Source organism: Alexandromys fortis, unplaced genomic scaffold (assembly GCF_014885135.2).
Source record: "Alexandromys fortis isolate MF-2015 unplaced genomic scaffold, M_Fortis_MF-2015_v1.1 scaffold_210, whole genome shotgun sequence".
NCBI lineage: Eukaryota > Metazoa > Chordata > Mammalia > Rodentia > Cricetidae > Alexandromys > Alexandromys fortis.
Genome location: NW_026068101.1, coordinates 115,224 through 142,871, shown reverse-complemented (window position 1 = coordinate 142,871; position 27,648 = coordinate 115,224). Strand labels below are relative to the sequence as shown.

The window sequence follows — 27,648 nt, the reverse complement described above, 5'->3', positions numbered from 1 at the left end:
TCTGCCTTACAAGTTTATCAGTAACCTCTTATATACACATGTATTTCACAGCAGGTTGCCAGTCCTTCCATGTCATACCACAGACAGGTGCAATGATGAGACTCTACAATGAGACCTGGTCAGGAGGAAGTGGTGACTTTCAATCACCTTTCTTTCCTTCAATTTTAATTTAGTTTGGGAGAGAAAGAAGTCCATTTTCATCTGCTGTATCCAGGATTTTACAGATTACTGGGGATTCAACCTGAAGAACAAAAGCAATGACATTAGAAACTAACATATCTTCTCCTCAATGAATATAATAATATGTAAGTTCTTGATTTGGATAAACCACCCAACATTTCCCCTACAAATTAGGCTTTTTTTTTTTTTTTTGAGATAGGGTTATGCTAGCCTTGAATACTTGGTAATCTTGAGTGTTGGGTTATAGACAGGTTCCATGATGCCTGGCATTAATAAAGATAACTGCAAAACTATTTTTAATCATTCATATAAAATATGAGATAGGTAACTGCAAAACTATTTTTAATCATTCATATAAAATATGAGATAGGTAAAGAAAATATGTTTTTCTTTCTAAGTAAATATGCCAATGGAGACAAGGTAGAAAGGATGGGGAAATGTATGGAGTTTGTAGTCGGAGTTTACCTGACTAGAACAGAAAAACATTATGGCAAAATAACCAGCTCTATGTAAAAGACAGAGAAAACACTATCTTAAAGATGAGTCAGCTGTCATGACAACTGTGAAAAAACAAAACAAAGCCCAAATACATACCAGGAAAAACAGTAGACAACATGTGACCAGATAAAATTTAAGTAGAGAAAAAGAATCCTAAGAATTCAATGGAATAGAAAGAGATGTTAAGTGTTTCACAGATGGACTCAGCCACAAACCAGACATAAAAAAGAAGTGCTTAGTGAAACTGGTGAAAGTTAGCAGAAATGAGACGCATTTACACACGGGGTAGGCTAGCGGAGAAGGGTAATCAAAGGAAGTTTCTGAGATTCTGAAACAATTTCCAATTAATATGTTTAATTAGAATTTTAGGCCGGGCAGTGGTGGTGCACACCTTCAATTCAAGCACTTGGGAGGCAGAGACAGGTGTATCTTTGTGAGTTCGAGGACAGCCTGGTCTACAGACTTAGTTTCAGTACAACCAAGGCAACACATAGAAACCCTTTTTCTAAAAACAAAAACCAAAATAAATAAATAAATAAATAAGAATTTCAGAAACAGAAGAAAAAAGGAATAGGGCAGAAAAAAAAATCTTTGTGGAGATAATGGCCAAAATTTTTCTAAAATTTGTATGAACCCACAAGTCCTAGAAGCTATATATAGTTCAGAGGACAAGAACAGAAAATAGGACACTTTGAACATAATCAAAGTTAGTATTATAGAGTCTTTAGAAAAAAATCTAAGAGGGTGTTTTCATGACTCTGAGGTAGCAAAAACTTCTTAGGACACACACATACACACACACGCACATACACACACACACACAGAGCACAGTACCCATAAAAGAAAAAAAAAACTGAGCATAACAGAATAATACAGTTTGTTTATTAAACAAAAAACCCAGGATAGCCAAAACAATCTTATACAATAAAGGAACGTCTGGAGGCATTACCATCCCTGACTTCAAACTCTATTACAGAGCTACAGTATTAAAAACAGCTTGGTATTGGCATAAAAACAGAGAAGTCGACCAATGGAACCGTATAGAAGACCCTGACTTTAATCCACAAACCTATGATTTTCGATAAAGGAGCTAAAACTATACAATGGAAAAAAGAGAACATCTTCAACAAATTGTGCTGGCAAAACTGGATTTCAATCTGTACAAAAATGAAAATAGATCCATGTCTGTCACCATGCACAAAACTCAAGTCCAAGTGGATTAAAGACCTCAATATCAGTCTGAACACACTGAACCTGATAGGAGAGAAAGTGGGAACTACACTATAAGAACACATTTTAAAAGGTGAATCTGCCACAGAGTATGAAAAAGGTGTGTACATTACAAAGAGCTTGTATCTAAAATATTTTTGAATTCCTAGAATCAAGCCATGAAAAGATAAGTAACAACTGCAAAACTGGGTAAGAGATTGATACTGATTCTGTTCCTTCACCAGCAGTCAGGCTCCTCTGAACCTCTGACTATGTCGTGGGCCCTGTCTCTGGCCTGCCTAGTCCATTTGTACCAAGAGAGAATCTCCACACTCAATTTCTCATCACTCTGGCTGCTTAGTCTCTTTGTGATTTTCTACCAACTCCTTTCTCTTGGCCTGTTGGCTACTGATCCTGAGCTGTCTCTTCTGTACTTAGACTTGAGCTTTACCTGTTTCTGCTACCGCAATAATTTATCTTGAATTTCATTTATGCATACAATGTATTTTGATCAAAGGCCCTTCCTTTTAAGTCTTGGTACAGATAAAAACAGTACTGAAGAAAGTCTTCTTAACCATTTGAATATGTATCAGAATAACTTTTTCTTTATTAAAGTCTGGTTAGATGTAAGGCTTCACAAAAGTATATGAACGTCAATAACGTCATACAAAGCTGCTGAGTACCATTCTCTGTATGAGGAATGTACACTGAACACGCTACAGTGGCTATCAAAGAAGACTGGAAATCAAGCTAGTGAGGAGATGGAGTAACTAGACTCTCATGCACTGTATGTAGATTAACACGGCACTAGCATTTTGGTGAGTCAATTGGTAGAATGTATCTCATAGGACTTAGAAATTCCACTCACAAGTATTTATCCTTAATGAATGAAAACACATAACCAGAGAAAGACTTGTGAAAACAGTTCATAGTAGCCTTATTCATCATAACTAAACAAAAAACAGAAAGAAAAACAAACCAAATGCCCATCTGCAGAAGAATTGATTAAGCATGCGAAGTATAGTGTAAGAAGAATGTAATCTGCCAATGCTAAGAGAATGAAGTACTGACATATTCAACACACGGGATCTCCATTCATGTGGAACACCTAATCTATAGTATCAGAAACTAGAAAGAGGTATCCTTTGGTGATGGGGTATGAGAGAATTCCCTGTTGTGACAGACCTTATTTTAGGTGATAGTTACAAGGCTATTTAAAATGGTTAAATATCATCAAACTCAGCATTTAAGATCTGTGCTCTGAGACATGATCGCCTTGACCTCCTTATGTAGTTGATGATAGGAACAACTTATCGTCCTGCCTCCACCTCTTAAGCGCTAGGATTACAGATGATCTTTCACGCCTACTTGGTTTTATACAGTGGTAGGAATTGAACACAGGACTTCATGCATGCTAGGCAAACACTCTACCAACTGAGTAAATTATACCTCAAAAGAAAAACATGTCTATTAAATGCCTTTGTAGATTTAACACAAAAAAGTCAAGTATGTTCAAAATTTAAATATTTTCATTTAGTGGTACTGGGATTGAATCCAGGACCTCCCACACTCTAGACAAGTGCTCTCCCACTTAGTCCCTAAGTGAATTCTTGATGATTTTCATTTTACTTACCCCAAGAATATACTGGCAGGAGTGAGGCTCGAGCATATATACAGTAACAGCATGAGGAGAATCGGATTCTTTACACCTAAAATACAGAGCACTTTAAAATATTGCCTATGTCATAAAAAATAGTACTTTGTTATCTTATTAAGGTATTATAAATCTTTAAGTGGACCCAGAATAATTTAACTTAACACAATTGAATAATTTAGTTATTACATCTTATTGTAAAACTTCTGTCAATGAAAAGTAGATAAAAGGATTCAACTTACTTTAGTTTTACAGTCACCTGTCTGGGTTTGTCAGTTATATCACAAATATCTCCATTTCCATAAAAATGTGACACCATCCTGAGTTGGAGAAACACACAAGCTTTATTACAGCCTTACTAATTAGAATAGCTGTAATGGGTAGTGTTAGGTTGGGAGTGTAGGTCCCAGTCCCTCGCATCTATCCCAGCCCCCAGGCCTGGTCTGGACTTCAAATCCCAGCAGGCCAGGTCCTGACCCCACCCCCCAGGGAGGGCTCAGGACCACTTTTCCCCAGGGTACTTAAATGATCCCCCAAAAGAAGAACACATGGTCTTCCTTTTTCCTCCCGGGTGTCGCGTTCCTGAGGCTCCCCGGTTTCCCCTTGGGGCCACCCGAGAACGCAGATCTCCCATTAAACCTGGATATTTTTTAATTTGGCTTGTTTTGATTTGACTTGATGGGGAATTTTTGCGTAGTCAGGGAGCTCGTATTAGGAAATATTCCTAATATTTGGAGGTTCACACCACAGAGTCAGATTCTATACTAAAAATACAAATTAAAGAAACTTTGTACTGTCTTTCTTGATGCTGTCCATATTACATATGGGTCAGATTCAAGTTTCTGAGGTTGGTGTGGTGGCTCAAACATTTCTAATACCAGCTCTTGGGAGGACAGCTGTGAGCCTGAGGTCAGCAGGGCTTACAGTAAGATTCTATCTCAACCAAGCATCCAGAAAAACAAACAAAACAAAGTAATACTTCTTTTTTTTTTAAAGTTTTATTTATTATGTATACAGTGTACTGTCTGCATGTATGCCCACAGACCAGAAGAGGGCACCAGGTCTCATTACAGATGGTTGTGAGCCACCATGTGGGTGCTGGGAATTGAACTCTGGACCTCTGGAAGAACAGCCAGTGCTCTCAACCACTGAGCCACCTCTCCAGCCCAGTAATACAGTTTTAAAGTTAGCCATTTTCCCAGCCCAGTATATTATTTACTTAGCAATTATTCCTTTCTGTTTTCCATCAAGCTGTTCCCATTAAACACTATTACATATATGGGACAAAAAAAGCAAGCCTCTGCCAAAGTATAACTTTCAAAGTGAGTAATATTCAAAGAAAAGCTTTATGTTTTCTAGCCACACTATTCTAGGCTCCAATGTTCAACACATGATGCTAAAAGCTGTATTTTTTTTCAGGAAACATAAGCCTAAAATAATGTTTAGCACACTCAACTCTTAAATATCTCTATTTGAATTTTCCTAAATTTGAGTCTGATCAGCCTGAAAAGTTGGCGTATTTTGAAAGTAATTTCTCAATATTATCTCTTCCAGGAAGAAACAGTATTTAACATTTGAGAATGAACAAGAATTAATCTTTTAAATTTATTGAATAAGGGATTACAAGATGAAGTTAGTTATTCTTGGGTAGTAAGGTTAACTTACTTCTGGTAGTAATAAAACATACCCACATAGCACAAAAGATATGTGAACAGTGCTTGGAAAAACTAAGCAACAGGGGGCAATAACAAAGTATATTTAACAAGTTAAAAACATACAAACAAATGCTCTAGAAGAGCCCTAGTTCTAACTGAATCAAGTATTATTTGAAGTGTGAGGTAGCTCAGCATTAGAGCACTTGCCTAGCAGAGATGCTGGTTAATCATGAAGGCATGTATTCTATTATACAAAAGAATAAAGCTGGGGCTGGAGAGATGGCTCAGTGGCTGAAAGCATTCACTGTTCTCCCAGAGGATCTGGCTCAATTTCCAACATCCATGTGGCAGCTCACAAACGACCGTGACTCCAGTTCCAAGGAATCTGATCCCTTCCTCTGGCCTCTGTGGATGACATGCATGCATATGGTGCACACACGCATACATGCAGGCAAACACCCATACACACAAAATAAAAACAAAACCACACAAAAAGAATGAAGTCATTGTCATTGACACCACTGCCAATCTTTACTTTTTTTTAAAACATTTTTAAAAAAGACTCATGTATTTTATGTATGAGTGGTCTATCTGAATGTTTATCTTCATGCCAGAAGAGGACATGACATCCCACTACAGACGGTTGGGAGCCACCATGTGGTTATTGGGAACTGAACTCAGAACCTCTGGAAGAGCAGCCAGTGCTCTTAACCACTGAGCCATCTCTCCAGCCCCCTTAAAGTGTTTGGATTGTTTGTTTTTGCTTATTTTTAGTATTTATTTATGTATGTATTTGGGTGTTTTTCCTGCATGTACATCTGCACACCCAAAGAGGGCATCAGATCCCATGGGACTAGTGAGTCTCCATGTGGGTGCTGGGAATTGAACCCACATCCTCTGATAGAACAGCCAGTGTTCTTAACCCGAGGCACCTCTGTAGTAAGGAGCTGCGGGCTGCGTTCCTCATCATCTCCCCCTTTGTCTAAACAAGATAGAACCAAACCCAATACAACTATATACAGTAGGAACAGATACCAAATATAAAATTACAAACAACAAACAATATTAAGCAAGAAACATACAACAAAAGTTTTACTAAGCATTCTATTTCAAGGAGTCTACATAATGTGGTGGGTAACTACAATTTTCTAATCTTCAATTCCATCAAAGATCTGAGAAGGGAAGTAATATTACTTGAGCAACCAGGAAGTACAAACGAGAAACTTCCAAAATGTACAACAAATGACAGAGACAACTGACTACCTGGGCCCACCGTTCCATCTACACACCTCTCCATCCCTATCATGGCAGTCTTACACAGCTATCACCGTTGAAGGCAGCAGGCAGGTTAATGAATGTTATTACTAGGCTAGGTTATTTTACTTAAATGTCCTCATGACCTTATTGGGATATACTATTAGACAAGTAAGCTTAAAAATTATATACTTTGCCCAAAATATTACTACTGAAGATCCAGCCAGAATTTGAACCCAGGTTGCCTGACTCCAGGACTGTGGGCTGGTGTTTTATTTTTGGAGACAAGGTCTCTCTGCATAGCCCCGGCTGGAAATCAAAATGTGCAGCATGACGTGCAGCTCATTACTGTGATCTTGGTCCTGGGCTGTTTCTTTCCCCAAAGGAAAGGGATCTAAAGGCTGCCCCCTAAAATAACACTGATCTAAAATCCAAAATGTTACCTCTGTGTTTATTTTATTTTATTTTTTTTAATTTTTTTTTTTTTGAGAGAGAGTCTTACCACGTAGCACTTACTGTCCTGGAACTCACACTGTAGACCAGGCTGGTCTCATACTCAAAGATCTGCCTACCTTTACCTCCCATGTGCTGAGATTAAAGACATTCAGTACCTTGCCCTGCTCTGTATATTCAAATTTTTAATTTATCAATATTTTGAGTATTAAAGGCAAATAGTCTTTACCTGACTGTCTGGGTGCCATCGTCTTGAAGATGATATGCTCTAGCCGTGTTTTTCTTAGCCCATTCAACATGCTCTTCTTGGTTCCATGTCCCCACAACCACAGAGGTTTTCCCATTGTCTTTGTCCTAGTATTTAGAAAAATACTAAATTTTAAAATTACATTCCCCTTTCTATGTGTGGGCAAGTGAGTAGGCATGCTTAGGGTATCAGGCTTGACAGCGGGTTCCTTCACCAGGTGAGTGGCTGTTTGAGACTGATGGTGTCTGTGGTAATGCATGTTTGACAGGAGCAAAGAGGGACGACTGTAAGCCCCAGTCCCGGCTTCATCCATTCACTAAATAATGATGCGACGACGTCAGTCAAACTCAGGAAACAAATCGAAATGATCTTTATTCTGATTCTCTGAAAAATGTCATTTCTAGTTAGCCTAGCTCCAAATGGAGTAACTTGGTAATCAGTATCGTTTCCCTTTCCTAGCTCTCTGTCTTATCGATTCCTTCCTGGGGATGCTTTTCTTTAGATCCTTCTTTTAAAAATTATTTATCATCATTGTATGTGTGCAGGGTATATACATAACTGAAGGCACATGCATTTGCAGTGCTGTGGAGGTAGGAGAGAACAACTCTTGGAAGCTGGTTCTTTCCTTCCACCACAGGATCTGGGGCTCAAACTCAGTCTTCAGACTTCCGCAGCAAGTTCTGTCATGTGCTCAACCATTCTGCCAGACCCTTTCTCTTTGGATTGTTCTCTAATGCGTTCACTGCCAACACCTCAACCAAAAATTTAATTGATCATACCTATTTTATACACCACATACATACTACTATGCTGTTTTGAGAGAGATACCAAACCAGGACCTGAGCATACTGGAACAGTGCTTTACATCAAGCTACAGCCCTAGCACTACTGCTGTGCTTCTCAACTGTATCTCTGCTTGCCTTGAATCCATCCTCCCAAAGCATGTGTTGTAAACCTAATTCCTAGAATTACAATGTGGGGAAGTAGAACCTAAGGGAGGATATGTAAGTCTTGAGTACTTTATCTTTATAAGAGGTTGTTAAAGCTCCCATCCTTTCTATCTTAAAAAAATCAATTTATTCATTAATTGTATGTGTATGGGCATCTTGCCTATATGTATGCCTGTGCACCACATTCATGCCTGAAGCCCATGTGACCAGAACAGTATGTTGGATTTTCTGGGACTAGTTATAGATGATTGTAAGTGACCAAGTGGTGCTGGGAATCGAACCCTTTGGAAGAGCAGTTATTGCTCTTAATCACCAAATCATCTTTATAGCTCCTAATCTCTCTCAGTCTTTCTTCCTCTTGGTTTGGTCATTAGACAAAGCAGCCAGAAGGTCCTTGTCAGACTTAACCTCTAGAAATGTAAAATCTACTTTCTTTTCATTTTAAGCTATCCAGTTTGAATAACAAGGACGACCCTAAGAGGGATGCATGGATCACCCTAGGAAGGGGAAAGAGTTGAGATTTCCTGGGTATACTGGGGGGGCAGGGAGGGTGGCAGCAGAAGGGAGAGAACAGGGGATAAGAACATGAAGGAATGGGATGATTGAGCTGGGGGAGGAACTAAAGGCATGCACCACCCCCCCCTGGCTGAGCAGTACATTCTTAACTGCTGAGCCAAATCACCAGTCTGTCACAGACTTTAAAGACTTTAATCCAAGGCTGCTGATGCAGTTCAATTTAAGAGCACTTGATATATTCACGAGGCCCTGAATTTGAGCACTGCAAAACAAATAAACAACCTAGATCTATTTAGGGGTAGAACAACATAAATAATATTCTATACCTCATGATATTGATGTACATGTTTGCCATAGCAGAATTCATATTTCCACCAACCAACACCCTAAAGGAAAGAAACAGAAGTTATTCAGAGAGAAGGAAGACTGCTGTAACAATACCACTTGATAGTGGGAAAATATATAATTTTTATAAAATCAATAGTATAACAAAAACAAAACATGACAGCCTGGTCTACACAGTGAGTTTCAGGCCATCCAGGGCTATATGTTGAGTCCTTGTCTCCAAAATTACAGAAAAAAAACAACAATAAAAATTCACTAAAAGGAAAACAAATTAACTCTAGAATTAACTCTTTCAGAAGACACCTAAGACAAAATTTTCACCTTTGAATGTATTTACACTGGCTTTAACAGCAAGAACCAAAACATTACCTTTTAAGCTTAGGCCAAGTTTGAATTGTGGCTGTAGCATAACTAAAATGTGAGAAAGAAATCACTGATGTCCATCTAAGAATCAACTCATACATAATGGTCATAGGAAGTCAAGCTTTAATGAATAAAGAGAATATAATGGGTGTGGATTAGATTGTAGATATGTGGGGGACGGGACTACAGAAAGACAATATCCATTGGAGATGGCAGGATCCTGCATTTCTCTGTAGACAGTTTTGACTATGGTTAGGTAACTGCCACACACAAGGTTGTAAGATAAATACTTAAGCTATAGTTTCACTTTCTTACCCCATGAAAGCAGTAAGAGCCACTAAGGAACTCCTTTATGAGCTGGTCATCTGTCAGCTTGGATATATGGGTTGTTCCAACAGTGAGCATTGGCTGAGAGCCAACAGCAATAGGTTTGTGGATGGCTGGAAATCTCTCTTCTTTTGTAGATGGCAATTCTTCCTAAAGTTAACCAGATGTGTTTATGAGCTTTCATGACATGTTTTATAGTTACAACCGGTTATTACTTTAACAGAAATTTTTCCACTTAATGTTAAGGTTTTAAGAAAGTGGACTTTGTGACAATAGAGAAGAGTCAAGACAAATGTTAGTTTCAGCCTCAAGTAACAAGTACGATAATCCTCTGGCACACATAAAGAAAATGTCCACTTCTCATCTGCTTCTTGTCTTCCTTTTGGTAAGCACTTCGATTCTTGACTAAGTTTTCCACCCTTACATCTAATTTTGTAGAAGTCACTAAGGGTAGCCAAGGGAACAAGCAGGGGGAAAAGGAGCTGGTCGGGAATAGGATCAGCAGTTACAATTACTCAAATGTAGCTGAATCCGGTTGTTGCTCTGGAGGAACTTGTAATTTACTAGAGTAAATAAGGGCACCCAGAACTAAAGACTCATAAAGGAAGGGGTAGATGAAGCTGACTTTGACAAAGAACTGCAATGTGGATATTTTACCAAGAGAACACTGTTGAGTCAGCCAAGAAACATGAAAAATTTGTGATGTGACTTAAGAATATGCTCTGTGTTTGTGTGCATATATGCATAAGGATTTGAAGAAAAGACTCATCAGGGGAAATATGTAGGGCTGTAATATTTAAAACTAAAGAGATCAAGTATTTTTTTATGCTGGAAAACTTTAGCTAAGAGGTCTGGATGTTGTCTTGTAGGTACTGAGCAAAGGTGTGCACTTGCACATGGGGGTAGAGAGAGAGGGAGAAGGAGAGAGAGAGGGAGAAGGAGAGAGAGAGAGCGCCACTCAGGCTACCTAAGGCTACAAAGTGAGACCATGTCTCAAAAAACAAACAAACAAACAAACAAAACAACACTTAGGTTTCTTTTTTTGGGTCAACTGGATAGAGAATAGTTTGTTTTGGACACTGTGACTATTCTTGCTGTAAGGACAGTACTTTAAAAGCAGTGGGAAAATGAGGCGCAACGGAACATGATTTTAATCCTTGCACACGGGAGGCAGATCTCTGAGTTCGAGCCACTTTGGTCTACATACTGAGTTCCAGGATAGCCAGGGTTACAGAAACACCTTGTCTCAAAATTAAAAAGCAAAACAAAACAAACAAAAGCAGTGGGGAAGATAAGGGTTCTGAAAAAACTGAAAAAATGATGAGTGCGATATAACTGAAAAAAACCATATGTGGCCATGCCCAACAGACGGACGAAGGGGAAGGCAGTGTATCAACAGGAAGCACACAGAGGTGGTTAAAGGAGAACAACAGGCTGAAGTGTAAAATGCTAAGAGCTGGAGCAATGGCGGCTTTTTTTTTTTTTTTTTTTTTTTTTTTAAAGCTTAATTGGAACAACTACTTAGAAATTTAACAGGATGTTAAACTTAGAAAATATTATGTGTGACACTGGAGAGACAGATCAGCAATTAAAACACCTGCTACTGTTGCAGAGGACCTGGGTTTGGTTTCCACAACTCACATGGCAGCTTACAATTGTAACTCCAGTTTCCAGGGGATCAGACTCTCTTCTGGCCTCCATAGCTACCAGGTACACACATTGCACATGTATATACATGTAGGCATTCACATATATGCATACAAATAAAATACATCTATATAAAATTTTTAGAAATTATGTAATTGTATGAGAATGTTACAATTTCTGAAAAGTATAATTGTTAAAAGTGCAAGAAAAAGAATTGAAATTATTCAAATAATTAGAATTAAAAATTTGAAGTCAATAAAATAAATTGCCATTATTATGCTACAGAAATAACACATTGATACAGGTTCTGAAACATGGAAAAGGAAGACTGAGAAACTATAATTAGTTAACCCTCATACCTCTTTATTTCTCTTAAATGGCACCCTTAGTATCTCTTCTTGCTGCTCCAACTGTCTTAGTGTGAGGGGTTTAAAGGGAGATCCTGGCAGTGATTGGCAGAATATATCATTCACAGGAGAGGCTCTGAACCTATTCAGAAGGAAAAAAAGCATTAAGGCTAAACATGAATGCTTTAAAGCGCATGTGCGCTGTATGTTTAGAATACTGAATGAACGTTGTACCTGTATTTAGGATGACTGCACAAGAGTGGTGTCAAAATGACAACTTCATATTCACAAGTGGTAACTTCAGCCACTGAAAGGATTTCATGCTTAGATTCAGGATGGCATATGTACATCACAGTGCTTGATCTGGGTCGGTTCTGTTTCAGACTACAAGGTGTACCATTGCCCATTCCTACAGGATAGTACGGTGTCATCTGACCTTCAATATTTTTAGTAGGGATCTTAAAAAAAAAGTGTAGGCAGATTTTTTTTATTAGAAATTTGAGGTGGGTTTGAGGATGGGGGAAGTATTTATTCTGAAAGAAAACTACATTTTATTTGTAAACAGAAGATGAAAATGTCTGTACTTTCTTTTAAGTCAGCATTAATGTTCTTATTCTTAAGTTTGTGAGCAGATGTGTATTTAGGGATAGTATAATACAGAATGAAGTATTTGATGCTAAAATTAAAATATTAAGTCAATGTACATTTAAATGAGGAGTACAAACACAGGATTGATATGAGTTATTGTCAAGAGTGTTAAAGAAATAAATTAAACTAACAAAAATATTTACTATACTGGTCTGCTTAGCTCTTTCTTCTATAACCTCGTAGAGAATGTTGTTCATAATTTAGATTCTATAAGTTTTAAGGCTGATTTCCAAGTAGAGCAAATAGTAAAAAGGAAGAAAAGAAAGAAAGCAGAGGCATTCTTTGAAGTACAGGAATTGCTCCTTTTACATAATATTCTGAGTCATCACTTGATGGACATATATTAAGTACCTACAACATGTATATGCATGGCAGCTTTGCACTGTACAGAGATAAAAGACAGTTTCTACTCTTAGCCTCTATTTTTAAAGCCCATATAGGCAGGTAGCTTGCTATTTACACATGCAATTTATCTGTTACATTCATAGAAGAGGAACAAGCACTAAAAATGTTATTACCACTGTTTGTAATGCTACATAGAAAGCACCAATGCTATGCACTGAAGTGATGGATTGGTATCACAGCGTTTCCCAGACAAGTAATTAATATTATTATTCTTTTAGTAGTGGAGATTGAGTTTAGGGTGTTGTACATGCTAGACAGTGTTCTACTAGTGGGCTATAGCTTCACTCTTCCTTGTTAATTTTTTGACATGTATTTGCATACATGGCACATGTGCTGTCTGTGTGTGTGAAGTCAGAGAACAGCTTTCAGGATCTAGTTCTCTCCTACCATGTGGAAGGCAGTTGGGCCAGGAAGTCCTTGAATTTGTGATTCTCGCGTCTCAGTCTCCCAAGAAGTTGGGATGACAGCCCTGTGCCAGCAGGATCAGCTGACAGTTTATTTACGTATTATTTTAAAAGTAAATAGAAGGATCACAGCATTATTTATTTTCTGAGACAGGGTCTCACTTGTGTATATCGCCCAGATGGCCTAGAACTAGGTATGTAGAGCAGGCTCACAGAGATTTGTCTGCTTCTGACTCCTGAATGCTGGAACTAAAGGTGTAAACTATCATCATGCTCAATTGGCAATGATAGGCAGAGAGTGCTTGTTCATTTCCCAACTTCTCAGCCCCAAATAATCACACAGAAAACATATTAATTACAGCACTACTTGGACTATTAGCTCAGGCTTATTAACTAACTCTTTTTTTTAAATATTTATTTATTTATTATGTATACAATATTCTGTCTGTGTGTATACCTGCAGGCCAGAAGAGGGCACCAGACCCCATTACAGATGGTTGTGAGCCACCATGTGGTTGCTGGGAATTGAACTCAGGACCTTTGGAAGAGCAGGCAATGCTCTTAACCTCTGAGCCATCTCTCCAGCCCCCTTAACTAACTCTTACATCTTAAATTAACCCAGTTTTATTCATCTGTGTATCGCTACAAGACTGTGGCCTACTACTAGTAGGCATCCTTCTCCTTTGGCAGCTACAATGGTGTCTCTCTGACTCCGTCACAGAAAAGCCAGCTGTCATAAACTGTGAAGTTTATTTGATTCACTTCTTTGAGGCATTATACCAAGAACATATGTCTAGCTTCTGTCACTTAAGTCATACCTAACAATGAAGTATGAAAAATTAATACATCACTTGCCTCATTTAACTTTTCTTTTTCTTCTTCTCGTTCTGTGGAAGCAATGCAAGAAAAAGGTGAACATACAAAATAAACATTACATCTATATGATACAAATTAATCAGCTTTAACTTAACTTTAAACTTTTTTCTAAAGAAGACAAAACAGGTTTTTATCTCTCTGCTTTTTTAGGTGGGAGTTGCTGGGTACTGGAGCCAGGTCTCATGTGCTAGGTGTTTAAACTCCCTCTTCTCAGGCTTGCCCTTCTATTTGAAAGTTAGTGTTTGCAAAATGAGTGTCTATGAAAGACCCAAGTGTGATTCCTGGGAATGACAAGGAGAAAGGAGAGAAGCAATTCCCAGCAGTTTTCCTCTGACTCTTTCATGCATGCAGTGACACATGTCCATACATTAAAGAAATAGCTGTAATAGTAATAATGCATACAAAAGATAATATCCAGGGAAATTTCTTTTTCCCTATCTTTCTTTTTCTCTTCTAGAGTCATTTCATGTTGCCTAAGTAGGCCTTACTATGTAAAGAGAATGGCATTGAATCCCTGATCCTACTGCTTCTACCACCAAAATGCTAGGCTCACAGTCCTGTACCACCATGCCTGGATTTAAACTTCAATTAGAACTTAAATGTTAAATCAAAACCCAGTAGTACTATCATCACTTTTAGAGACTAACCTTTTTCAGACAGCAGATTCTTAGCCAACATATTCCCAAGATAGTATTCATGAATATTTACTTTCTACATTAAAAAAAAATACAGTAAGTATTTTACAAACATATTTCTTTAGCTACAACTTAAAAACTATATCATTATGAATTTATTTCATATTTTATATTTCAAGGAAAACATACTTGGCCAGTTTCTTTTTCTTCATGGTATTGTCGAATATGTTTCCCATGACATACTTCATAAGTCCAGTAAGATTCAATCTAAGAAAGATATATGTTTTTAAATACACAAGTCATATAATCAAATGAATTTTACTTGAAATTTTTAGCAGATGGGCAGATTCTCCCTCAAATCTGGAATAAATTTTTATGAAGTGACATTTATAATCATGCCACGCAAAATGGCAAAACTTCTGAAGTGTATTTGGATTCTAATAATTGGCTCTGTATGAAGATTATGTGGTTGAAATAGAGCTATAATGTGTCTGCATGTGTAATAACTATCTGGCTTCTTTTCTACATAGCTTAAAAATAGCAATTAGCATTTTATGATTCTATCATGTAAGAAAGCTTGCCTTTGAACTAAAAACATCCAGTTTTCTAGTGCCTGACACTTTGATATCAGTGTACTATCTACTGCATGTATAAGAATTTAAATGAAGATCATACTAGCAAGCAGCAAGATTTGTACCTAACTTAAAATGTACCATATCATAATACAGCAAGATGAAAAGCCATTTTAAGGCTCTACTGGCTATTAGACACTTACTTTAAAATGTACATAAAATACGTACTCTGTAGGAGCAACTGCTCTGTTTAAATAGTGGTTCCAAAAGCTCTCTTGGATTGGGGCCTTTGTAATCCTTTTCTTCTTCCTAAAAAAAACTAGAGTTTAACATACATTTTTTTTTTTGAAACTTCATCCAACTCTGCTGTTTGGTTATTAATTCATTGGTTAAATCACAAATGCTTGGAAATAAAAGAGAAAATAAGTCAACATCTTTAATAAGATCCTATGGTATGTCACTTCTTTCAAATGAACTGAAGTATAAAATATGAAGCCATAGAATAATCTTCCATAGTATTCATTCTTTTTTAAAAAAAGTTTTTTAAGTATAAGTTTTCTAGACAATCTTTGTAAACTTATTTCAGAATTTTTGATTGCCTATATCCCCCCAAAATTCTAACTATGGAAGTTTTAGAATGGTTCTGTCATGGAAAGGTGTTTTCAGTTTCCTACATATTTTAATACTTCAGACTTGAACCACTGGTGTGGTTGTGTGGATACATTTTGTTTCTAAGGGTTTTAGAGCAGTATGGAACAGCTGCCTTGTATAGATTTCAACTTAACAAACTTAAGAAAAGCACTGACTTTACTGTTCCACTTTACAGACCACGAGAAACGGCTAAAATTCATTGAGTGGGGGAACTGAGTTTCAAGTCTGCCCAGGGACCCACAGCTAACTGTAGCCTATACCTCAGCCTCCTGGCTCCTAGGCTGCTGTCCTTTCCATTTTACCATGCTGCCTCTCCTGTTTCATCTTGAAAGAAGTCATTGCCTTGAAGGATGGATAAGAGGCAGTTAGGGCATTTTAGGAGAGAGAAAAGGGCATGAGCTAAGGTAGTGAGAAAACATAAGGTACCTAGAGAATTATTTATTATAAGAAATTATTTATGAAAACACTATGTTTACATTGAAATATATTGTCCTTGAAAACCATCATCATTTGTATAAAGGAAAACAAATACAGAGTTAGCTTTTTATTCAAAACATTAATAACTAACCTCCTCCATTTCTGTAATTTTAGACAAGGTCTCACAATGTAGGACAGGCTATCTTTAAACTCATGACAATCCTTTTGCCTCAGTCTCCTAAGTGTTGAGATTATAGATTTGAACCACCACAACTAGCAGGCTGTTAATTTTTTCCAAAATGAAGCCCCAAATCAAAGAAAACAGAATAAGGGATTAATATATTTATGCTATAAGGTTATTGATAATATTGTTACTCGATTTTAAGGTACATGACTATAGGGTTGTAAAATACATATATTTGGTGAAAGGAATCAGCAATGTATGTATAAAAAAACATACCTCATCCCCACTCGTCACAAGAGGAAGTATACATTTGTATTTTTCTTTATCTGGAGTTGTCATGATGACATAATTATCTTCTTTATACAAAACTCCAGTTGTAGGCTAGAAACAGAATAAAAATTACATTTTTTTCAGTTAAAGTGCATTACATTGAATAAATTCAGTACTAGTTAGAACAAAGGTTCCTCAAATCAATTTATTTTTTCAATGGAAGATCTGTTTTGTTTTGTTTTTGTATTCATTTTTAAAGACAGGGTTTCTCAGTGTTAATAGCCCTAGCTGTCCTGGAACTAGCTCTGTTGACCAGGCTGGCCTTGAACTCAGAGATGTGCCTGCCTCTGCTACCTAAGAGAACTAGACAGCAGAAAATAATCAAATTGAGAGCTGAAATCAACAAAATAAAAACAATACAAAGAATAAATGAGACAGAGTTGGTTCTTTGAGAAAAATCAACAAAATAGACAAACCTTTATCCAAACTAAGACAAACCTTTATCCAAACTAACCAAAAGGCAGAGAGAGAAGATCCAAATTAACAAAATCAGAAATGAAAGGGGGACATAACAACAGACAGGGAAGAAATACAGAGAACCACCAGGTCATATTTCAAAAACCTGTACTCTTCTGAAAAGTCAGAATTATATGCTATTCTTATGGTACTAAGGGATTTTTAAGGAACCTCTCAACATATATATTTGAGTCAGCAACAAACAGTTGCTGAATGACAATATGTAGAGTTATTTTGCATACTGAAACCACTGAATTTATACCAGATGATACAGAATTGACTTTATTATTTATTCAGTTACAAGATACAATCAGGAATAGGAATCATCCCATATACGTAACACACAGCTGACCCCATACAGATCTGACAGGTCCTGTAGCACAAGGCAATGTAGAAACTGATCAATTATTGATTGGAAATGTGCTGAAGGCCTCAGAATTTCAAAAAAGAAACATCGTGCCAATAGCAAAAGTTTCTAAAAAACCCTTTTCCATCACGTGGCAACAAGCCAAGAAAATTATAAGAAAATGTTCCTACTTGTTCTTTATACAACCAAACACCACTACCTGCACGAAGTAACCCAAAGGGTACTCCAAAGAATGAAATCTGGCAGATGGATGTGTTCCATTGTGTAAAATTTGGAAAACTAAAATATGTACACCATACCATTGATACTATTCAGGTTTCAATGGGAAAATGCTTTGAGTTTGGAAAAATCTGATTGGATAATCACACAATTGCCAGAAGTTATGACCATCGTGGGTATATCTGTACAAATAAAGACAGACAAAGCTCTAACATATGTCTCTAAGAAAATGAAACAATTTTTTGATTATTATAATATAAAGCACATTATAGGTATACCACACAATCCTACAGGACAGGCAGTTATGGAAAGATCAAATAGATTCTATTAGTCCACCTGTCTGTTTTTGTGGCAACACCAATCTGTTTTCAATACAGGTCTATAGTAGTGCTTGAAGTCAGGGATGGTGATGCGTCCAGAAGTTCCTTTATTGTACAGGATTGTTTTGGCTATCCTGGGTTTTTTTTTGTTTTTCCATATGAAGTTGAGCATTGTTCTTTCAAGGTCTGTGAAGAATTGTGCTAAGATTTTGATGTAGATTGCATTGAATTTGTAGACTGCTTTTTGTAAAATTTCCCTCTTTTACTATGTTGATTTTACCTATCCATGAGCTTGGGAGATCTTTCCATTTTCTGATATCTTCTTGAATTTCTTTCTTTAAAGACTTAAAGTTCTTGTCACACAGGTCTTTCAGTTGTTTGGCTAGTTACCCCAAGATATTTCATGTTGTTTGCGGCTATTTTGAAGGATGATGCTTCTCTGATTTCTTTCTCAGCCCATTTATCATCTGTATACAGGAGGTCACTGATATTTTTGAGTTAATCTTGTATCCTACCAAATTACTGAAGGTGTTTATCACCTGTAGGAGTTCCTGGTAGAATTTTTCAGGTCACTTATGTAAATTATCATATCATCTGCAAATAGCCAAAGTTTGACTTCTTCATTTCCAATTTGTATCCCCTTGACCTCCTTTTGTTGTCTTATTGCTCTAGATAGAACTCTGAATACTGAGTACTAAATTAAGTGGATATGGACAGAGTAGACAGCATTGTTTTGTTCCTGATTTTTGTGGAATCACTTTGGTTTTCTCTCCATTTAGTTTGATGTTGACTGTTGGCTTGCTATACAATGCCTTTATTATGTTTAGGTATGTTCCTTATATCCCTGATTTCTCTAAGATCTTTATCATGAAGGGGTTTTAAATTTTATCAAAGGCTTATTCAGCATCTAATGAGTCGATCAAGTGTTTTATTTTCTTTCAATTTGTTTATATGGTGGATTACAGTGATGAATTTTCATATGTTGAGCAATACCTATATCTCTGGGATGAAGTCTACTTGATCATGGTGGATGATTTTTCTGATGTGTTCTTGGATTCAGTTTGGCAGTATTTTCTTGAGTATTTTTGCTGTCTAGAGGCATAAAGACAGACACGTGGATCAAAGGAATCAAATCAAAGACCCGGATATTAATCCACATACCTGATTTTGACAAAGAAGCTAAAATTATCCAATGGAAAAACTAAAGCAATTCAACAAATGGTGCTGGCATAACTAGATGTCAACATATAGAAGAATGCAAATAGATCCATATCTATGCCCATGTACAAAACTCAATTCCAAATAAATCAAAGACCTAAACATAAACCCAGCTATGCTGAACCTCATAGAAAAGAAACTGGGAAGTAGCCTTGAATCTATTGGCACAGGAGACCAATTCCTGAATATGGCACTGGTCGTTCAGACACTGAGATTGACAATTAATAAATGGAACTGAGAAGCTTCTGTAAGGCAAAAGACACAGTCAACAAGACAAACGACATCCTACAGAATGGACAAAAATCTTCACTAAACCCACATCAGACAGAGGGCTGATCTCCAAAATATACAAAGAACTCAAGAAACTAGACATTAAAATATCAAATAATCCAGTTAAAAATGGGGTACAGATCTAAACAGAGAATTATCAACAGATGAATCTCAAATGGCTAAAAGTCACTTAAGGAACTGCTCAACATCCTCAGCCATCAGGAAAATGCAAATCACAACTCTGAAATACACCTTACACCTGTCAGAATGGTTAAGATCAAAAACATCAATGATAGCTTGTGCTCAAGAGGATTTGGAGTAAGGGGAACATGTCTCCATTGCTGGTGGGAGTTCGAACTTGTACAGCCACTTTGGAAAACAGTACAGTGGCGTCTCAGAAAACTGGGAATCAGTCTACCTCAAAACTCAGCAATACCACTCTTGGGCATATACCCAAAGGATGCACATTCATACCTCAAGGACATTTGCTCAGCTATATTTATAACAGTGTTATTTGTAATAGCCAGAACCTAGAAGCAACCTAGGTGCCTCTTAACCTAAGGATGAATAAAGGAAATGTGGTACATTTACACAATGGAGTACTACTCATCAGGAAAAAACCAATGACATCTTGCAATCTGCAGGAAAATAGATGGAACTAGAAAAAAATCATCCTGAGTGGGGTAACCCAGACGCAGAAAGACAAACACAGTATGTACTCATGCATATGTGGATATTAGGTATGAAGCAAGGATAACCAGTCTATAATCCATAACCCTAAAGAAGCCACAAAACAAGGAAGACCCAAAGACAGACATATATGGATCCTCCCCTTCCCCTGGGAAGGGGAAGTAGACAAGATCTCTTTACTAAAGTGGTAATGTAGGGGATACGGGAGGGTGGTAAGGGGATGGGGAGGCAAATATGAGGGATCAGGAAAGTTGTGGGAAGGACAGAGAGGGAGAGCAAGGAAAGAGATACCTTGAAAGAGGGAGCCATAATTGGGTTAGGGAGAAACCAGGCACTAGGAAATTTCCCAGGAATCCACAAGGAGGACCCCATCTAAGAATGTGAGCAATAGTGGAGAGTGCCTGAACTGCCCTTCCCCTGTAATCAGATCTATGGCTACCTTAATTGTCATCATAGAACTTTAATCCTATAACTGATGGAAGCAGATGCAGAGATCCATAGCTAAGCACTGGGTCGGATTCCTGGAGTCCAGCCATAGAGGCAGGAACAATATTATGAGCAAACGGGCCAAGACCATGTGGGGAAACCCACAGAAACAGCTAACAGTTTTTGTCATATTAATGGTCATATAGAGTACTAATTCTAGAAAAAGGTTTGATCTACCTTTCTGTAGATGAATTTAGACTTGAGTCTCTATCAGTTTTCTGCAGTGAACCATGAGCACACATAAAAGTGACCTTTGAAGTCTCCAAAAGAAGGATGGAGCCTCACAACAATTCCTCCATAACTATAACATCATCACCATGAAAAATATCATGTAAAGACCGGTTTTGGACTACAAACTGCTCAGAACAATTTTGAGGTGGCTAGTTGAGATGATCCAGCCTCACAGACTACTTTAGCCAGGACTTGAGACAAGCCCTGCACTTTCCCATTATGCTGAGACTGAACAAAAATGACACAGCTACCTCTCCCAGGGCTTGACAATTAATGCAAATTTTTCTTTTTAGGATTCCATAAAAATATCACGGCCCCAAACAGCAGGATGTACATTTAAGAATACAATGCCCAAATTCCTAATAGGCGGGGTTGGTGGTTTTTGGTTGTTCAATGGGCTATGGATTTTTATTATTTTTTAGGGGAGTTAGTTACAAGTTTTTATTGGTTACAGTGAGGAGTAAAGCTGAACAATAGAGATTAGAGTCAGAGTACTTGTTTTGAAAAATAAAAAGGGGATACAGATATAAGATAAAAAGGTAGATTATTGAATCTACTTTTAAAAAGAAATTACTAATTATTTTAAATATTTTACATTGGATTGGACTTTTGTATATTGTATACAAATTTTGTATATTGAAACAAATTTGATATTAATCTTGTTGGAACACACTGTACATACATTTCTAGTCTTGTTTCAAAGTATTGTACCTATGCAGCTCATTTAACAACGTAATACAAATTTATAGTTCTTGAAAGTTATTATTATCAACTGTTTAGGGCAATAAGGAAATGCAAGTAAGTAATTGGTCACCTAGTACAATTAAACTTGTAGTGATGTTAGGTATGTTCTCAAGGTCACACTGAGATATACTTTAAATAGACAGGATGTCTTTAACCACTTCAGAGGTTTACAGAATATGGCATTTAAAATGTTCTAATAGCATGAGTTATTATTTTTTTTTTTTTTGACCATGAGACATGCCTGCTCCTGGTAACACCAATCTACTTCAAAGGAGATAATGAATATCAATGAAACTCCACATGGAATTTATGGTAAAAATAAGCCACTGGGAAGAAATTGCCCTGCCTCGACTGCTGGCAGTATGCTGTCCTAATTGACAAAGACACAAAAGAGAGTGACTGCCAAACATTGTGGGGATAAGGCTTCTTCAGAATATTCTGCATCACAGCATAGTCTGTTCAATATTCTAGGCCTGTAGGCTGAAGATGGATGCCCCAATGTCGCAGAGGAACTACGGGTGACTGTCCAGGCAGTCAGCCGTTTCTGCCATTCCTCACAGTTTTTTGGAAGTTGTTTGCTTGCATTTCCTGCTTACTCGGTTAATATTTCCTTTTCAGATCTCTGAGGGAGTTGAAGACTTTATAGTTATAGTTTTCCTTGTTTACCAGACTCAAAAGAAACTCACTGAAGAGGTGTAAAGTGTAAAAGGTTGAGAGACATTAAAAGATAATTTGACAATGCAAATTAGAATAGAAAGTGAATTAAGCACAACCTTTTGGGCTCATCAATATAGGAATGATATGGAGCATTTTCTCTGAATTTGTCAAATGCCAATGGACTAGACATTGTTGATGTATTTATTGCCTGTATATATTATATATAGTTATTGTACTCATTGCATAGTTTTTCTTAGATTAGGTATAGTCTTCCCTTTTATTTTAGATAATAAAGGAGAATGAGAGTGGTACAGTATTTGTGTTTTAATAAGTAAAGTTTGCCCGATGATCAAAATGCAAAGCAGCTATACTACTCAGTCATATAGGCCAGACAGTGGAGGCACACACCTTTAATCCCAGCAGTCACACTAGTTAGCCATAGAGGCTGGACAGTGGTGGTGCATGCCTTTAATTCCAGCACTAGATAGGAATATCAGACAGGAGACTGGTCTCAGTCTGAGGATTCCTAGAGGCAGGTTGGCCCATTTCTGTCTGAGGTTAGAGTCAGAGGCAGGCCGCTTTGCTTTTCTGATCTTCAGCTTGAAACCGAGGATCTGTCTCTGTTTTATTTTTTCCCCAGGGTCTCTTTCTGCAGCCCTAGTTATGTGGAACTTGCTGTATAGAACTGGCTGGCCTTGAACTCAGAGGTCTTCCTGTCTTTGCCTCCTAAATTGTTGCCAAGGTTTTGCTAGATACTGCGTGTTGGTCTTGCCTGAACTCACTGTGCAGGCTAGGGTACCTTTGAACTCAGCAATCCTGCCTCAGCCTCCTGAGTGTTGGGATTATAGGGATGTGCTACCATCCTTCATCTTGAGAGTCCTGATGCTAGACTAAGTGAATCCATAGACACCGAAGATGACTATATGAACATGCAGCATGTAGAACCAAGTATCTTCTTGTAATTACTTTGCATTTATTAATTCATTCATCCTCCAATAAAGCATTACACTCATTTTTACAGAAAAGGACTCTGGGGTCAGAGCTTAAACAATTTAATCTAGCTACCTGGAGCAGAGCTCAGAGATAACAAGCAGGTTGGCTCCATAGGTATATGCTTGTTACTGTTTTAACATATTTGAGTCAACCTTTATTAATATATATTCTAAAGATTACTATGTGTGTGTGTGTGTATAATTTAAGGGCCAAGGACACTTAAACAAGGCCATTATAGGTGATAAGGTAATCAAATATTTGAAGCTTAAGTGTTGTGGGGACAAATTGTATTTACTTTCTGGGATCAGGTTCTCAAGCTAGCTTCAAACTTGCTATATAGACAAGGAACTAAACTAGCCTTGAACTTCTGATCCTTTTGTCTCTACCTATCAAATATTGGGATTAGGGGAGTGTGCCACTATATCCTGCTTGAAAGATAATTATTTTTAGTTTATCCAAAGACTTCATTTATTTATTTATTCAAGGAAGGGTCTAACTACATAGCCCTGTTTGGCCCAGAACTTGCTATGCAGACCAAGTTGGCCTCGAACTTAAGAGATCTGCCCACCTCTGCCTCCAGAGTACTGGGATGAAAGGTTATGAACCACCACTTCCTGACTAGTTTTCAATACAGTGGATGCAATAGTAAAAACTTTGCTGGACCAGTGAGTAATTTATAAGGATCATGAGCTATAATTTAGTTTTTACCAGTATAATTTTAATCATTTTTATCAAGAGATATTTTAGAGGTATAAATTACTAGAAGAGTCAGTTATGGTAGGACATGCCTATAATTTGATCCAGGTCTTGGAAAGCTAAGTCAGAGGATATCCTCAAAACGTAGGCCAATGAGACCCTGCCTCAACAACAGGAAAAAAAGCAATTAAGGCTTAAGAAAAAAAAAACAGATATTTTAATTCAGCGTCTGCCAATTTTGAATGTTAGACAAAAGGCTTTATCTTAGTTCACAAAGATGCTGACTTATTTACAATTGTCCAACCATTGACCCATAAAAATAACCAGCAACTCTGTGAAGAGGGCAGTTATTTTAATTAAATAAATCATGGAAGGGAAGTGTTAAGATTACAGAACTATTTAAAACTTTCAAAGATCAACTATTGAAAACTTACTTTTGTACAAGGATATGTCTCTTTCCCAAATTCAGAGAAAGTTATCTGGATTTTTCTCAAAATAATTCATACTAAACAAAAAGAAAAGTAAATAAACAAATAGCCTAAAACTCCCAAGTCTTCAAGTATGTCCACCTTAGATTTTGCTGACATCTCCTCAGGCCTGTAATATTTTATACAAGTGTATAGACTGTATAAATATATACACTGGAGATCAGTGAAAATAAAATTAAAAAGAAATTATCAGTAGATCATGGCATTAACACAAAATAGTCCTGACTTTCCAGAGGAATGTTTACTTAAATTCAAGAATATGGTCAGAATGTAACAGAAAGGTAGAGAAAAAAATGGAGTATAAAATACAGCATAAGTAAAACCCAAGGTAAATAGAAAGCGATGTGGTGATGGTAGTAACAGAACTTAGTAATTTTGTGGTGCTCTGCCACTGACCTAAACTTTTGGTGCCTAACTTGGTACATATTGTCTTAGCATCATAGGAATTGGAATGTAATTAAAAAACAAAACAGAGAACCTTTGATTTTGCTAGGATTTCAATCCGAGATAAATGAGACTACGGTACTGTTAAGAGCACAATTCAAAGAAAGATTTTAGTCTTCTCTTTAAATATGTGTATGTGTGCAGCTATACACATGCGTGCAGTGGATAGATGATCGAGGGCATTGCATCCCCTGGAGATGTTGTGAGAGGTCGCGTTTGGGGGCTGGGAATCAAACCTGGAGCCTCTGGAAAAGCAGTGTGTGTAACTGCCGAGCTATCTTTTCAGCCCTCAAAATCACCTTTTAAGACAAATTCTGCAGTAGCTCTATTTGGATAAGACTTTTCAACACTATATTCTCTCAAACAGAATTTTCACTCTCGTGAGATTATTTATACATAGAACTCTGCATATAATTCCGCAACGTATAAAACCTCACATTCAGGGGCTGGAGAGATGGTGCAGCAATTAAGAAGGGGCATTACTCCTCGTAGAGAACTGAGTGTAGTTCCCAGCACTGGCAACCACCGGCCCAGGTCGCTCGTACTCAAGTGCGCAGAATCCCTTTCACACAATACACACGATTAATAAAAAGATAATAAGATCCTTAAAAAAAAAAAACCTTCACTTTCTAGGGTTTTAAAGAGCAGTCGGAATACATTAAAACATCTAAGGTATTCTGCACGGCCAGTCGTATTCCACATACAAGTTCACTAACGTCTTCCAAGCCAAATAGCCCTCTCGAATGCCTTCGGTGGGAAAACAGCCACAGACGCTTGTTTCTAAGTGTGTATTGGTGAGACAGAATGAACAGAGACGGGGCTCCTGTCTGCTGGAGGGCTGTGTGGGTAGGCTGGTATGGTTGTATTTCTAAGACTTCCTCGACAGAGTGGGACTATTGGGCAGCCAGGACTCGTGCAAAGGAATTTAAAGGAGGGAGGGGAAGTGATCGCTGGATCTCCTAGTTCTTAGTATGGAGGGCACATCCACACAGTGTGCTGAATGAATCAATAAATTATAACGAACGGGACACTTCGGCTTGGGGAAGATTTAAAAAAAAAAAAAAAGACCTGGAAGGAAAAGCTAGGAAAACTGAGGACTGGGCTGAATGCTTCGTGCTGGAAAGAGGGGAGGTGGCTGCGGCTAGCGAGCGAGGGCACTGACCAGAGAGAACTCGGTGCCGGGCCAGTTGACGCGGAAGGGGATGTCGTCGCTGAGCCGGGGCAGCGCCCGGCCGCCACCGGACGCCTCCAGGAGACCGCACAGGACCAACAACAGCGGCCCTCCGGGGACCATGCTACGCACGCCGCCGCCTCCTTCCTCCATCCTCCGTCGCCGCGTCCTCCAGCCGCCGTCACAACCTCCTCTACCGTTGGAGAACAGGTGGAGGAGGAGGAGAAGGAGGCGGCGGCGGGGCAACAAAGCGTCCTCGGGGTAGGAGACCCAACCGCCGCCACGTCTCCTTCCGGAGAGCTGGGCAACGCCGCCTCCGCCCCCACAAGGGCCTCGGGCCACCGCTTCCGGGGCACGCAGCACATCAACATCCGGGGTCGTGGGGTCGTTGGCCTACGGAAGCCCGCGCTTGGATCGCGCTGCCTTGAGTTGGGCCGTAGCATCCTAGCGGTTGGACACAGATGCGAAGGTCCGAGAACTGACGCCGGTTGGGCCGCTCAGGGAGTCAGCCCTTGAGCGGAGCGGAACGGCCAGGTGAGTTCTGCCCTGCCGCGGAGTCCACCCTCGAGGGGTAGGGCTGGAGGTGTGGGTGGGGGGTGGGCGGCGGCGCCCATAGAGCAGTGTGGGGTGAAGTAGTAGAGTTCCGACTCAGCTGTCAGCCTTCCACTCTTGCTATTTACACACTTCATCTTTCCGTCGGGAGCTTCTTTTTCTTTTTTCCTGCTGGTGACTGTTGTCACATCGGTTCTCAGCTCCTCACTAATGCTGCCCTGTCTTTGAAGACACCCAGGTGATACCTGCCATGCTACCATATGGGGGTAACTGTGGTTCTTCGACGTTTGGCTGAATGGGAGCTTGTGAGGAGGCGGCTACGCTTGCATTTTCACCTCACAAGGGGCTCCTCCCTTCCTTGGTTCAAGTGTTGGGCTGTTGTTATTTTGCTTAGGAATCTGGTAAGTTTCTTTATGTTAAGGCCAGAGCCAGGTGAATGTGAAGTTCTGTATTAAGTCACAGCAGACTGCATATTGACAGAAAGTTTGGTTTCATCTCCCCTTCCTGAAAAAAAAAAAAAAAGAATAATGTCCACATTTGTTTCATCTCCAGTATAAAAATTTATAGTGTTTGCCATAGAACACTTGCTAAAGACTTCCTCAAATTCGAACCAAATCAAAAAGCAGGGAAAGCAGCCAGTTTTTCATCTCTGCAATTTTTTTTAATTTTTTTTTATTGAGAATAAGAAAAAAAAAGTTTCCGCCTCCTCCCAGCCTCCCATTTCCCTCCCCCTCCCCCCACCCTTCTCCCTCTCCCCCCACTCCTCTCCCCCTCCCTCTCTAATCCAAAGAGCAGTCATGGTTCCCTGCCCTGTGAAAAGTCCAAGGTCCTCCCCCCTCTGTCCATGTCTAGGAAGGTGAACATCCAAACTGGCTAGGC

General features: G+C 38.5%; 2 protein-coding genes across 2 annotated transcripts in view; one reads left to right on the top strand and one right to left on the bottom strand.

Annotated features, from left to right (window-relative positions):
- Erlec1 (endoplasmic reticulum lectin 1) lies at positions 1–26,514 on the bottom strand. The gene is made up of 14 exons (XM_050123883.1): positions 26,209–26,514; positions 16,714–16,818; positions 15,414–15,494; positions 14,803–14,880; positions 14,626–14,689; positions 13,958–13,989; positions 11,880–12,103; positions 11,658–11,787; positions 9,640–9,801; positions 8,943–9,002; positions 7,133–7,257; positions 3,784–3,861; positions 3,521–3,596; positions 1–241 (listed from the first exon to the last, which is right to left on the bottom strand). The coding sequence occupies exons 1-14, from the start codon at positions 26,368–26,370 to the stop codon at positions 170–172; spliced, it is 1,449 nt and encodes a 482-aa protein (XP_049979840.1). The 5' UTR covers positions 26,371–26,514; the 3' UTR covers positions 1–169.
- Positions 26,515–26,603: 89 nt separating this feature from the next.
- The window catches only part of Asb3 (ankyrin repeat and SOCS box containing 3), a 114,877-nt gene continuing 113,832 nt past the window's right edge, over positions 26,604–27,648 (top strand). The window contains exon 1 of the mRNA XM_050123882.1: positions 26,604–26,751. The gene's annotated coding sequence lies outside the window, so the exon portion shown is untranslated. The remainder of the gene's footprint in view (positions 26,752–27,648) is intronic.

Bases quoted from the DNA above. Each gene is read 5' to 3' on its own strand.
- Erlec1 (XM_050123883.1), bottom strand. From the start codon at position 26,370: ATGGAGGAAGGAGGCGGCGGCGTGCGTAGCATGGTCCCCGGAGGGCCG. The intron at 16,819-26,208 runs GTCAGTGCCCTC...TTCTGTTTCTAG, and splicing joins CCGGCACCGAGTTCTCTCTG to CCTACAACTGGAGTTTTGTA. The intron at 15,495-16,713 runs GTATGTTTTTTT...AGTTTTTTTTAG, and splicing joins TTGTGACGAGTGGGGATGAG to GAAGAAGAAAAGGATTACAA.